The 15,039-nt window shown below is 50.0% G+C and overlaps 1 protein-coding gene across 2 annotated transcripts; it reads right to left on the reverse strand.

The window, feature by feature from the left end:
• Nucleotides 1–11,280: 11,280 nt before the first annotated feature.
• On the reverse strand, nt 11,281–14,195 carry LOC126522515 (sulfotransferase ssu-1-like). Of its 2 annotated transcripts, none has more exons than XM_055066266.2 (2): nt 13,862–14,195; nt 11,281–12,413 (listed from the first exon to the last, which is right to left on the reverse strand). In XM_055066266.2, exon 2 carries the CDS (start codon nt 12,307–12,309, stop codon nt 11,359–11,361), a length of 951 nt encoding a protein of 316 aa, XP_054922241.2. In that variant the 5' UTR covers nt 12,310–12,413; nt 13,862–14,195; the 3' UTR covers nt 11,281–11,358. The 2 variants fall into 2 exon arrangements, with proteins under 2 accessions (XP_054922241.2, XP_050027233.2); XM_050171276.3 differs by having other exon boundaries at nt 13,853–14,195.
• Nucleotides 14,196–15,039: the final 844 nt, after the last annotated feature.

The following is a 15,039-nucleotide window of genomic DNA, read 5'->3' on the forward strand; positions in this document are numbered from 1 at the left end:
CGTACGCCGCCACGTTCATGTACTTTACAAACGGATCACCCTGAATCCTCGGCGATGTCTATCGACGTGAGCCTTGCGTCGGTCTTCTTGGAGTTCATGACTCATGTGCTTCGAGATGGGGCTCGCCCTGGTCCTGCTTCTGACCTCGGGCGGGACTGATCGTTTCCTATCGAGGACGCGAAGGTCCGTTGCCGCTCCGGTCCGGTGTAGGGTGGCTCTGCCCGCCGCCGTGTTCCGCAGTCTGGCTTTTTGCGAACCCAGAACTGCGTCTGACAGGATGGCGAAGGAGTTGTGGATCCCGAGAGCCGCTAACTTCCCGTTTGAGGTAGTGACGGGGACACTCAGGGCCGTTTTGTACGCGCCTCCGATGATTGCAACGACTTGTTCTCGATCTCGTTTGTTTAGCGAGTGGTAGTGATAAGGCATGCTGTACGTCACTCTTCTGATCACCAGGGCCTTGGCGAGATCCGCGAGATCTGGTTCGTGGCGGACCTTAGGGTGTAGATGGTGTGGGAGGCTTTCCGATTGCTCTGGATCCGAAAACCTAAAATCCTGGTCTTATTGCGCTCCGTGGCCTTCTGGCCCCCTAAATAGAGGTCGACGTGGCCGGGGGATTTGCAGATTCCTTGTGCGTGCATCCCGATCACCTCTGACGCATGCCACCCGCTGCCGCAAATCTCTCCGCGGCCCTCGCGGTCTCCTGAAGGACCGGCTCTTGTTGCACGAGGGAGCCCTTGGTGGCCCAGAGCGTGATGTCTTCTGCATACAGGGCGTAACCCAGGTCCGGAATCTACCGCAGCTCTTTGTCAGCGCTAGCATTGCGATGTTGAAGAGAATCGGGTTGTATCGAACCCTTGTGGCGCTCCTTTGCTCGGCACGTCGATCTTATCCGATCGAGTCAGGCCTATTGCGATGGTCACTGCCCGGCCAGTCAGGAACTCTTTGACATAATTAAAGATGCGCTCCCCGCCGCTGATGTCGTTCAGTCCCTTGAGGATGGTCTCGTGAGAGATGTTATCGAAGGTCCCTTTCAGGTCGAGTGCGAGCAGGAGATGTTCTCCTCCCTTCGGGACACCATTGAGGTCTTCTTTCCTTAGAATTAGGAAAGCGCCTCGCGCAGAGAGTCCCGGCTTGAAGCCCAGCATAATGTGCGGGAAAACGTCGCAGTCCTCTGCGTACTGTTGGAGGCGGGCTTCAGTGACCTTCTCGTACAGCTTGCCGAGGCACGAAGTCAGCGAGGTGGGACGCAGGGCGTCGATCGCGAGCTTCTTGCCGGGTTTGGGAATGGTTGCGATTTCCGCGCGTTTCCACTAGTTTAGTACGTGGATCTTGGTCCAGAGTTCTTCGTTAAGGTATTCGGTCAAGTCTAGGATGTGTAAAAGAAAAAAAACAACAACGGAGTTGTGATTTGGAAAAAGTGGGAAATAAAACAGTTGTGGTTTCGCGCATCAGCGTCTCTGCTTACCTGTCGTTAACATGTCCCTTGTTACATCTTTAGGCAGCGCGATTAGCCGTGAGGTTTCACTAAGTAGTCTCCGTCGCAGCAGTGTAACAACTGATAAATGCTACAATTATTAAGCACGTAGTTTCCATAATGTGCACAGAGTATACAGGGTGTTTCAACGAACACTTTCCAAAATCTTTAAAAGTTGCCTGTGGCAGATATCACAATTCCAGTTGGTGAACTTGTCTATTCGAAGCGGCAAACAATAGTTGCACAAAAAATTAGATGCAAAATGGACTAATTATTAAAATTTCACTAATGAAGTTTTTAAATAATTACATTATGGCCCACATTGCAATTTACAAATTATAGCCTTGGAGTTCGCAAGGTGGATCCATTTGGAACAAATTTTCAAGATGACACCAGTTTCAAAGTATAAGTTCCCGAACCTTACGGAGAAATGCATTGGCGTTCCAGTAAATTTGTTAACAAAACGTCGTTCCATGCACTGAAGAACACAAGTAACTGGAAAGCCAATGCATTTCTCCGCAATGTTCAGGAATTTATATCTCGAAACTGGTGTCGTCATGAGCATTTGTTCCAAGTGGATCAGCCTTGCGAAGTCCACTGCTAGAGTATGTAAATTGCAATATGAGACATAAGATAATTAGCTAAAATGTTAATTAGTTAATCATTGTTAATTAGTCAATTTTGCATTTCATTTTTTTGTGCAAGTAGTGTCCACCGCTTCGAGTAGACCGGCTCATAAACTATAATTGAACTGTCTGCCGCAGACAACCTTTGAAACATTTTGAAAGTGCTCGCTGAAACACCCTGTATATTGCTCAACTGACGCACACAATACGCAAAAGGGCATTGAAAGTTACGTTTTCGCTGACGAAACTCATAGCGTAATATTGTTTCGAAAAAGACAGGAGGCGTGTGTGACCTTGCATAATTACAACCAAATTTCCAGCGAAGCTGCTTCTTTCGAGCATTTGCAATAAGAATTTCCGATGCCTGTAGTAAAAACATAATTTGAAACGTTACAGAGCATACGACTTGCCCCTTTGAAACCCTGCTCTCAAAAACACTTTCGAGCATTTGTTAAAAAATCTTTTACGGGTTATTCACCCACACGCATTGCATTACATGGGAACATTGACCATAATGTTGCCCCCGCTTTCACTAAATTCAGTCTTGGTGACATATCGAGCTCCCCTATAGGCCATAAAGTTATGTCCTGCGCCGTTCGTCAAATACGCTTCTAACGCTCGGGATCGTTTCGATGCGCAATTTCTTGCTAAGGCCGTAATTAGTCCAGACACTTCGAACTTCGCCTACACATTGCACAAAACGTGCGCCTAATTTTACCCAAATATAAACACGGTGCCTTGTTTAGTTTCACAGAGACCACAGGGTACACCTACTAGAAACTTTCGTTGACACAAGCAAAAAGAAAGTAAGAAAGAACGAGCCTTTAGTAATTATTTCAGAGCTCCTACTTAAGTAAGAAGCAGACGCTTCTCAGTTAATTAGACCGCAAGACGCTTCTGCCGCCTGCATATCGCAACGGAAAGCCGCTCCACGCCTCAACGCACGACGTTTCGGTCGTCGCAACCCTGTGTCCGTGCGTCGCCGTCCTTATCCGCAGGAGGTACTCCTTTGTGTTCGCGAACCTCCATAACCTACATCAGTGTCGCTTTCCCACGCCATCCACGCGTGTCAGTTGTCTTCGACGTTCTGTGACCCGTACAATAACATCAGTGTTTTTCGCGCAATGGCCCTTGTCGATGAAGTAACGCCTTTGTGCATTCTGATTTACCGCCTTTGAGATGCTGCGTCCACGAACCGCCACACCTGGACTGCCACCTGTCGGTCGTAAGTTCGAGGCACAATGAGATAAATCCTCCAGGCACAATGGAAATCTTTCTTTTTTTGTGTTGTATTTTTCTCTCGAATGATTTTGGAATTGCAGCGGTGGATGGCGGCGGACAGCGGCGGACAGCAGCAGATACCAAGATGACGAGATGAGTGAGCCCAGAACAACTATCGCTGTGGAGAGAACTCAAGAATTCTTGCTTCCTCAAGAGTTTTTCCATTGGGATAGATTACTGCGGCTATCATCAAAACATTCCACAATAATTTAATCAATAAATTTCATCAAGAAGCTGGCGTTTTAAAATTTGTTATTCCCCTTTGTTGCCTTGAGAGCTCAATGTCGTTGTCGTATAGCACTGTATGGTTCCATGAGCAGATTTCTTTTCTCATTAACCCATCCCCTGACTTTCTTCTGTTCTCATCTCTCTGTTTCTCTCTCCTAATTACGTATTAGATGTGTCGGCACATTATGCAATATATACTATGTGTAACGAAGAAGAGTAGCCGCCTGCGCCACAGCACCATCGCCACCGGCATGAGCTCGTGGTTGCTGTCTTTCGCCGAACGCTTGTGACAGCTACCCGTTCGCGCCCGTTGCTAATAAATCTCTTAGCAAGTGGTGGACGTGCTGGGTTTCGACCACCCTGGAACTTCGGAGTCGCACTCTACCCCCCATCATGCCCGACGACGCACGCACTCCTCCAGCTCCTCCAACGGCGCCGGCCACCTTGGTTTGTGCCGGTGCCTTGCGTCAGCGAGATCCCCCTATCTTCTCCGGCACAGATGACAAAGACGTTGAAGATTGGATCTCGTCCTATGAGCGAGTGAGTGCCCATAACCAGTGGGACGACGTTACCAAGTTGAGAAACGTCGCATTTTATCTTACGGACGTTGCAAAACTATGGTTTCTAAACCATGAAGCCGACCTCACTTCGTGGTTGGTCTTCAAGACCAACTTTACCCAAGTTTTCGGTCGGCCTGCAGTAAGAAAGCTTCGTGCAGAACAACGTTTGCGCACACGAGCCCAAGAGGCCGGAGAAAACTTCACAAGCTACATTGAGGGCATTGTCGACCTTTGCAAACGGGTGAATTCGTCGATGTCAGAGGAGGAGAAGATAAAACATATAATGAAGGGTATTCAGGACGACGCATTTCAGATGTTATTATCGAAGAGTCCTCACACTGTCGCTGAAGTGATAGAATTGTGCCAGAGTTACGACGAGTTGCGCAGGCAACGGCTTCACACCCGACGTCCCACCCCACCCGCCGACTCTCTATCAAGCCTTGGAGTCGACGACAACCATGCTGCTCTCTTCGTAAAAATCCAGGAATTCGTTCGCGCAGAGGTCGCCCGCCAGCTATCTTTGATATCTTCTGTCCAGGAACCACCCCCTGCTTTGCATCCTACGATCCGCGACTTCATTCAAGAACAAGTCTCTCAAGCCGTTCCTCCAGCCGTTGAGCAGACACCAGTCACGGCTCCTCTCACTTACGCTGAAGCAGTTTCCCGATCTCGTCCACAAACGCCCCTGCCGCCCTCTATGCATCGACCACCGACATTTTTGCCGCCATCTATGCCGCTTCACGACCGCCGGCATTTTCCTCCTATGCCGCTTCCTGACCAACAGCATTTTGCGAATCCTCAACCGCGACTCAGACCTTACCCCCACCAGTGGCGCACCTTCGATGACCGCCCAATATGTTTTGCTTGCGGTAATGCTGGTCACGTGGCGCGCCATTGTCGTCGTGGCATGCTTCCTCTTCAGAACATCCGGCGAGCGCCACCTTTCCCCGCTCCGTTTTCCTCTTCGCCTTCCAGCCTTCCTACCTCTTCCTTTTCCCCTGACCGCCCGACCGCCTCTACTCGCCGCTCACCATCTCCCCGTCGTCGCTCGCTTTCTCCGATGCGGCGTCGTCCCGTGTCCACCGAGCAGGAAAACTGATGGCCGCAGTTCCCGAGGCACGAACTGCGTCCACGTCGCAATGCCCAAGTCCTCGTCCCTCTCCAGCCAACGTCATTGAAGTCTCTGTCGAAGGAATCGCCGTCCTGGCACTTGTAGATACAGGAGCCGCCGTATCCGTAATTTCCGCCGAACTCTGCCGCACACTACGAAAGGTTTTGACGCCTCTCTCCGACTTCTCCCTTCGAACCGCGAACGCTCAAAATATAACGCCTCTCGCTGCCTGTACTGCTCGCGTCTTCATTCAAGGTCTACTGTATACCGTCGAATTCGTCGTGCTGCCCACTTGTTCCCATGACATCATATTAGGCTGGGACTTCCTTGCAAATAATAACGCCGTTATTGACTGTTGTCACGCCGAACTCGAACTTTCTGCACTTCCCGACGTCGAGCCTATCGAAAACGACCCTTCCAGTGTTAAACTGTTTGTGTCCGAAGACAATTCCGTCCCTCCACGCTCTTCCCTGCTTGTGCCTGTGTCGTGCGCCGCTATTTCTGATGCCACTGTTCTCTTTACGCCCTCTGAGCTGTTCATTCGCCGCCGATGTTCTCCGCTGCCCTTTGCTCTCCTTACTCTTCGCAATGGCGTCACGAAAATGGTCGTCGACAATCCCACAGCCTGCCCTTTAGCTTTATCTCATGGTGAATGCCTAGGCCTTGTTCAACCGGTCGACACCTTTTGCATCTTTGACACTCCTGCCGTTTCTACTTCTGCGGGCCTTGGCGCACTTACTTGTGACTCTGCGATTGATCAGTCACTCCTCGACGCTTTCCACTGCTCCATCGACGATGGCACGTCATCTTCAGAACGAAGCCAGCTTATTGCTCTCCTGCAGAGGTTCAGCGCTTCTTTCGACAGCCATGCTTCCGGTTTGGGCCGCACATCGACCGTTTTTCACCAGATAGATACCGGCAGTCATGCACCTTTGCGGCAGCGCCCTTACCGAGTTTCCGCCTCTGAGCGCCGTGTCATTGACCACCAGGTTGCTGATATGCTCAAGCGTGGCGTTGTTCAGCCTTCCAACAGTCCCTGGGCATCACCGGTCGTCCTCGTTAAGAAAAAGGATGGCTCTATTCGATTCTGCGTCGACTACCGACGTCTGAACAAGATAACGCGCAAGGACGTTTACCCGTTACCGCGCATCGACGACGCCCTCGACTGTTTGCAGGGAGCTGAGTTCTTTTCTTCGCTGGATTTACGTTCCGGATACTGGCAAGTCCCCTTGGCACCATCTGATCGACCTAAAACAGCATTTGTAACACCTGATGGATTGTACGAATTCATCGTAATGCCTTTCGGCCTGTGCAACGCCCCAGCCACTTTTGAGAGAATGATGGATAATATTTTACGCGGCCTCAAATGGAACACATGTTTATGCTACCTGGATGACGTAGTTGTCTTTTCTGCTGATTTCCGAACCCATCTCAGCCGTCTCGAGCAAGTTCTCAAATGCCTCACTGACGCGGGACTTCAACTTAACTTAAAAAAATGTCGTTTCGGCGCCCGAAAGCTCACTATTCTTGGCCATGTTGTATCACGAGACGGCATCCTTCCGGATCCAGCCAAGCTCCGCGCTGTCACCGACTTTCCGCAACCAAAGAAGTTAAAGGAGCTTCAAAGTTTCCTTGGTTTATGCTCATACTTCCGACGTTTCATTCGAAATTTCGCTTCCATAAGTGCACCCCTGACAGCCCTTCTAAGTGGCGACAAAGAACTTTCCGCTTGGTCACCCGCCTGTGATGACGCCTTCACGAAATTACGCCACCTGCTAACCTCGCCACCTATCCTCCGCCACTTCGATCCTGCAGCGCCCACAGAGGTCCACACCGATGCCAGCGGCGTCGGACTTGGCGCCGTACTCGCACAACGAAAAGCGGGCTTTGATGAATATGTCGTTGCCTACGCGAGCCGAACTCTGACAAAGGCCGAGGCTAATTACTCAGTTACAGAGAAAGAGTGTTTAGCCATTATTTGGGCACTTGGCAAATTCCGTCCTTATTTGTATGGCCACGCTTTCGATGTCGTCACTGACCATCACGCCCTTTGTTGGCTGTCTACCCTTAAAGACCCATCTGGCCGACTTGCTCGCTGGGCCCTTAAGCTACAGGAGTACGACATCCGCGTCCTCTACCGTTCCGGCCGCAAACACACGGACGCTGACGCCCTTTCTCGCTCACCGGTCTCCGCTGACTGCGCTTGCCTATCCGCCCTTGAGCCCACAGTTCCATCTCATGCACTGCGCAACATGCCGTCGGAGCAGCGCAAGGATCCCTGGATCAGTGCTCTCATCAGTGTCCTTTCTGATCCATCCACCTCTTCACCATCTCGCGCTCTTCGCCGCCAGGCTACCCATTTCTGCATTCGCGACGGCCTTCTTTATCGTCGTAATTACCTCTCTGACGGTCGCAAGTGGCTTCTCGTGATACCCCGCCATCTCCGTGACCTTATCTGCGACGCTTTCCACGCAGACCCTCAGTGCGCACATGCCGGCCTCTTCAAGACCTATGCTCGGCTACGCATCAGATTTTATTGGCGCGGCATGTATAACTACGTCAGAAAGTTCATTCGCTCCTGTGCTCAGTGCCAACGCCGAAAATTACCTCCCGGACAAGTCTACCCGTCACAACCCCTTCCCTGCCCTCGTCGGCCCTTTGATCGTGTTGGTATAGACATCTACGGACCGCTACCCTCCACTCCAGCAGGCAACCGCTGGATTATTGTTGCAGTGGATCACTTGACCCGCTATGCTGAAACAGCTGCTCTGCCGACTGCCACCGCCCGCGACGTTGCATCGTTTCTGTTACGACATTTCGTTCTTCGCCACGGTGCCCCTCGCGAACTTCTGAGCGATAGAGGCCACGCCTTCCTTTCCGAGGCTTTGAAGGCACTACTCGACGAATGCCGAATCGTTCACCGCACCAGTACAGCGTACCATCCGCAAACTAACGGCATGACCGAGCGCTTCAACCGTACTCTTGGCGATATGCTCTCCATGTACGTCGCCTCTGATCATTCAAACTGGGACCAAGTTCTCCCTTTCGTGACGTATGCGTACAATACTGCGACCCAAGCAACTACTGGTTTTTCCCCTTACTTTCTCCTATACGGACGAGAACCTTCTACTACTCTCGATACCATTCTGTCATATACACCTGACGCCTCCGAAAGTACTCCGCTATCTGAAGCTGCTCGTCATGCCGAGGAATGCCGCCAGCTTGCCCGCTCTTTTTCCACCGAGGACCAGTGGCAGCAGCAATCCCGTCAACCTGCCGGCCGTTCTGCACCAACTTTATTGCCTGGCTCTCTCGTATGGCTTCGGGTACCCGCTACTACACCCGGCCTCTCCTCAAAACTTGTCGCAACGTACCTAGGACCCTACCGCGTTCTCGAGCAAACGTCCTCCGTCAATTACATCGTAGAGCCCCTCACGCCATCGACGGACCTACGCCATCGCGGCCGCGAACTTGTCCACGTCTCTCGCATTAAGCCGTACTACGACCCAATAGTAGTCTCTTCGCTTTAAGCCGCCAGGATGGCGCCTTTTTCTGCGGAGGGCGATTGTAACGAAGAAGAGTAGCCGCCTGCGCCACAGCACCATCGCCACCGGCATGAGCTCGTGGTTGCTGTCTTTCGCCGAACGCTTGTGACAGCTACCCGTTCGCGCCCGTTGCTAATAAATCTCTTAGCATATGCTTCTCTTTTTGCTATGTGCTTTTGAATGTGCTTATAATGTAATAACATGTTTTCTTGCAATTTATTTATTATATATATGTTTTCGATTAAAGAGTGTCTTGTGTTAGTTCCCCTAATATCGCACTGTACTTAACAGTGTGTGTTTTTTGTTTTTTATACCAAGTAGCTATTTCTTGCTGTGTTGCCGGTTTCGTTGCCAACACGCCTGCACGGGGGTCGAGCAGTATTGTAGATATTTTGCAAACAAATTAATTGCTTTCATGCGAGGAGTAATGGAAAGCAAAACGCTATGTGTGTAAAAGCCAGAGGACAACTTCGAAGTACTAAATGTTTGGCATTTTTTCATGCTTTTATTTCTATGACCAAGCGCTGTCATCAGTGACAGTATACGCGTAGAATCGTTGCTTGTAGAGTGCTTGTTGTCATATATTGTAAAGGTAGGTCCGTTGTTGTACCTTACATACGGCACCAGCCTAGGGCCACCATTTCCGTACGGCGTGCTTCGAGTTCTACTGAACGGGTGGCTAACCCCTTGGCTTCGACAAACGTAATTCTGACGCCGCTGAGTTCCTCTTGAACGTCTTTGTTATCTTGCACAAGCTGGGACATGGTGTCATGATGTCCCGTGTGCAGCACACACATCCCGGCATGTCCGAAATTCGAGAGAAAGCTGTGTGCAGTGAAACGCATGCTACTTTATCGGGGGCATTCAGATTTCGTACAGTTTGTATTGAAGCGCCGTTTTAATGCTATCACAATCTCGTGCGCGCTCAAACATGTACCTCTGCGGATACTCGATCATGCAATCGGAGAAGAGGGCAACACAGGATAGTACTCCTAGCAGTCCGGAACGATTTAACCGTTACACGCAATGTCATTCCAGCTGATTCCGTCGATTATTACGCTGCAGCAACAGCGAAATGCGGGAAGCTTTGTGTTTTGCCGCAATCGATATGCATATACAACCTTCACGCACTTTCCGAAGTCTCTGTCTGTCTGTCTGTCTGTCTGTCTGTCTGTCTGTCTGTCTGTCTGTCTGTCTGTCTGTCTGTCTGTCTGTCTGTCTGTCTGTCTGTCTGTCTGTCTGTCTGTCTGTCTGTCTGTCTGTCTGTCTGTCTGTCTGTCTGTCTGTCTGTCTGTCTGTCTGTCCGTCCGTCCGTCCGTCTGTCTGTCTGTCTGTCTGTCTGTCTGTCTGTCTGTCTCTCTGTCTGTCTGTCTGTCTGTCTGTCTGTCCGTCCGTCCGTCTCTCCGTCCAGGGGGGGGGGGGAGGGGACGCCCATTTGACCGGAGACTCTCTGGCTACGCCACTGGAGCGGGGTGCAAAAGTCCCCCCACCCCCGCTCGTTACCAAGCGCCATCACTGCACGATGTCGCTGTCGTCAGCACTTAAAAGCTTCAACGTACTTGGGTCATCGTGGGCGTAACAAAAGGACGGGCGGCTGCAAACCCATGTAGTTTTGAGCTGTTAACTACTGTCGCAGAAAAGAGCAGCCCTCGTACTACAGTAGCAACGAAGAATTCCCACTTACATAGACACTGTTTATCCTAGTCCTCGGCCTTTGCTCTTTTCGTTTACTCCCCAGCGGTGTCCCAAATACAAGAGCGCGCACATAAATGAAGACTGTGGTTACACTGCCCCGCCATCTTAACATCAATACAGTATACACCGGCCTCAGTCGTCAGTCATTATTTCGGCAATGTTGCGCGTGGTTAGAAAATGTGTCTGCTGCAACTTCCGATAGTGTTGGTGAGAGGTTCGCACGTGGGCTTATATTTATCCGCAAGTGCAGGCAACGCGGGGGTGAAATGCTCCAGAGAAAGTGGCTACCCCGAACCAAAAGCCGTTATTGGAATTGTGGTAACAGCCAAGGAGATATCGCTGGTAAAGTCTATAGGAGCTGATTCTCGCTAATTACCCGTGCCCCACGTGAAAGCAGGAGCACCAGCATCGGAAGTTGCGAACGCCACGGTAATCATGCGCTTATATTGCGGCATTTAGTTCCTTTGTCTGCTTATGGCTTGTTAGGGAAGACCATTCATTACTAAGTTTAATTTTGTTTAGCTCACTCTAAGAAATCTCGGTATTTAATTTTTCTTAATGATGCTAATACTGTAATTTAACCAGGAGATTATGGAAGTCTCATGACTCCAAATGTTTGCATTCAGTTTCACCATTCCTACACTCAACAAAGTGAATGAGAAGTTATCTCCCGGGCTATTTTCCACCTGTCACCTTCTAGTGATCTTATTTTTGAATTTCTAATACCATGCACGACAACCTTCAGTGCTATTCTTGCATGCGAGTTTTGTGTGGACTTTATTAACTGCGAGAAATCATCTGACGTCAGAACTTCTGTCACCACCAGAAATCCTCGTTATCACCTGTTATAAAGGACAGCGTTCGCCACGTCACGTCCCATCTGTTCCGTTCGGTCGACGACTCTCTTGGCATCATCGGCAGTGATAACATCTTTCCAGGCGCCAACTTTGCCACTGCGGACGCAGCGAACACTAGACATTGCGTCCAAGAAACCTGAACACTGCACGGAGGCGTGGAAGGACTTCACGCCTTCGGAGAACCTCGTGTCCGCTGCCAGATTCTCGAACGGGATGTACAGGAACTCTTCCATGTATTTATTGGTCTTGGATTTCATGTAGGACACGGTACTCTTCTCCTGACACTTCTTGAACACGCTTCTGCTCTTGAAGAGCTTGTGTTCCACTCCAAGGAATGTCGAGAGACGTTTCACGGTGTCTTGAAAATTAGACTGCAGCTCCTCGTAGTTGAGCCAGAACACATTGGGGTCGTCCCGGTGGTCGCACCAGGATCGCAAGTGGGCGAAGTATCCTCGATAGTCGACGCCGTCGGCACAGAAGAGGTCCAGGAAGTCGCTCAGCAGGCCGTCGCTGAACTCGTACGCAGGGTACGTTCGGAGTCGTCGAAACATGCCCGCACAGACATCGCGAGGGTCGCGCACGAGCACCACGTACTTGGCCCGCAGGGACTTCGGGATGTAGTCGTACGGAAGATGAGACGTGATGACCCGTGGACTGAGGGCGTCCTCGACGGCTTCCGCGCCTTCCAGCTCCAGTAAGGGAAAGGTCCGGAAGAGGCTGGCGGCTTCTTTGGGCGAGGAACCATCGTGAAGAAGAACGTACAGAATCTGCTGCATCCACAACGTGCCACACTGGGGATAGGTCACGAGGAAGACGTCGCCATCCCTTGGCTTGTACTGGAGGCCGGAGAGGACTGCGTACGGTGGGTAAAAGTTGGCCAGCCGCAGTCCGGATATGACTTCGTAGAATGGCAAGACGCGCTCGTCCTCCATGGTCGCCTAGGGATTTTTATATGACGATTTATGCAAGGTGCTACTTGCTGCTTTTGATGATTTCTTGTTGGCTACCAATGCCGGAGGACTTGAGTACCGGTTCCCTGTTGGCGAAGGAAGAGGCACTTGAAAAGTGACCACGTCTGGGCGTGAAATGAATTATTGTTTTGCGCGCCTCATGCTCATTTGCTAATACGGGCGGATATATGAATTTTGAATAAGTCTGAAAAGGAGTCGAAAAGAGCTGCCCGGTGGTGCAAACGATTTATTTGTTTTTAGACGGGTAGTTTAACCCCACAAAGATCGTAGTAGCGTTTTTGATACGCTGGAGCGAAGTTTCAGTAGTGAATAATTCAGAAAAGCAATTATTCATTCGATAAATAAGTATTACAATAATTAATTGTAGCTCAATTAACACTTAATTGTCTTTGGTACGAATGTACAACCAGCTACAAAAAATTACGGACCACGGTATCTCAGAAAACGTTGAATTTTCGAGCAGCCTGTAACAGTAGTCAACAAAACCCAACATCACAATGTTGTTCACATAAGCTAGCAGAGGCTGTAAATGCGATTACTAGGCTGTATTGTGAGGCAGCGCATATATTCATCTTTTTCTCAGATCTCGTGACTGTACTCTCCATGGCCAGAATGATATAAGAGTGAACGAATTTCCTTAGTCTAGAAAGGCCTTCGGGCTTTGTGGGCTTAAAGAACGTCCATTCGACTCAAAAACTAAGCGCACGTCTCATTTATCGCAATATTCGAAGTATTGTGAGGATAACTTTGTTTAGACGGAACGTTGGTTGTTTCGAACCTGGAAGGTGGACCGCTACGTCCTTGAAAGAGTACTGTTCCACAGCTGTCACTGTTCGATCATAACCGGAAAGCTCGAACGTCGAAAGACTCCTGCTTGTTTCTTTTGTAAAACGAGGATACTACTGAATGTCATTAAGCCTAGAGACAGACAGAGAGAGAGAGAGAGAGAAAGAGGAAGGGCAGGGAGGTTAACCAGAAGAGAGTTTCTGGTTTGTTACCCATATTGAACAAAACACTCATGTGCCTAAAATATAGCACTTCCGTCTTGGGACAATTCGCAGACGAGCTTACTGATGCCTGGAGTGCTTTCTTTCATAACTTTTCTTTACGGTTTACTTATTGAAGTGCATTCATGAACTCATCACGGAACATATGGAAAAGCAAACATGGATAAAGGAACCTTGACGTAATGCCGGAGAACATGTAGAATATAAATAAACTGCTTGTCTACATTTTTGTATACATGCCACTATAAGCGTACGTTAACGTCAGTTTCTCTCAAGCCCAGCCAACTGTTCGCGCGCGCACGCTAAAGAAATGACGGGTATTACCGAAATTCCCACAGAAGGTCTACAAGCACCGCCAAGACATTGAGATGGCGTTTTGAAACAACCTATAGTGTTTCTAAACTCTTGTCTTCCCGTGTTATAGGAGCACTGCCGAAGAAAAAAAACACATCTATTTTGCCGTCTGGTGCGACTGTTTGAGAATGCCTCCCACTTACCTTTCTTACAGGTATATCCAAATCAGGGTTCCTCTCGCTGAAGCACACCGTCGACAACTGACACAGCCCGGCGAAGAAGATTCGCGGTCTTTGGTTCAGAACGACTTCGTAGCCAGCCGCTCGCAGCAGTGCAGTCCAGCACACGCCGATGCGAGCCCTCCTTCAGAGCGCACTGTGCTGGCTTGTCAGGGAGCTACGCACGGAGCGATGACCTATACACCTGGCCCTCCGTCTGAGAGGTACACCACGCGACGGAAGGTGAGCGAAACAAGAAGGAACTCCGTGTTAGAGAAAGCGAGAGTTCATAATCAGACTGTGACCGAATATGGAGGAGGGAAGTGGGGGGAGGGGCAGAAAAGGAAAACAAAGCCCACTGCGTCACGCAGCCAAGAAAGTATGCGCGAGAGATGTACTTACGTATACAAAATGGCAAGCGAACTGCTCGAGGAAATAGACCTCAGTCGGCTGTAACGCGCCGGGACCATTTTTGGAACCGGTGAAGCAAAGACGACGGAAGGAAAGAGCGAAAGAACGAAGTACTAAGAAGAAAAAGGAGCGTGCAAAGAACGCAATAATGTTTTTCTCTCCTTTCGCGTTCTCCTTTTCTCCTCGGTTGGCAGGCGCCATTGCAGCAGCCGGGTTCCGCATAGCTGTGCAGCCAGCGGTCGCCTAAATATTGCGTCGGCCTCTTGATGGCTTCCTTCCGCCGCGCGAAGTAAAACGCCAAGAAAACAACGCACTGGCGCGGCATCAAGCGGCGAAGCGTGGGTTCCGTAAAGGCGCCGCCGCTCTCGTCGCCTTCTTCTAGTTCGCGAGGCGGGTCGATTCTCTGCGACTCGCGATGATCGCGCAGACGGCCCATGGGGGCTGACGATTAATTTTGAGGCCTACAGCAGGAAGGGCTGCGCCCTCTTGGAGAACGAGGTCACCCCTCAGTGTTAGACCTGTCACTTTCTAAAAGTCGATGTATTAAAAGTGCAGGAATACTCATAAGAGGTACACATGCTGCAGTATAGGGTTAGGCAGCGGGTATAGCAAATGACATTCTATATTGCAGATTTGAAAGGTTAGAAGAAGGCTCCCCTCGGTGTCTTTATGTCTGAGTTGGCACTATTTGTCGTGCACTAAACTTTACCAAATACGCACCAAACATCCCAACTTCAACTGTATTTATTTATTTGTTTACC

Source organism: Dermacentor andersoni, chromosome 6, assembly GCF_023375885.2.
Source record: "Dermacentor andersoni chromosome 6, qqDerAnde1_hic_scaffold, whole genome shotgun sequence".
NCBI lineage: Eukaryota > Metazoa > Arthropoda > Arachnida > Ixodida > Ixodidae > Dermacentor > Dermacentor andersoni.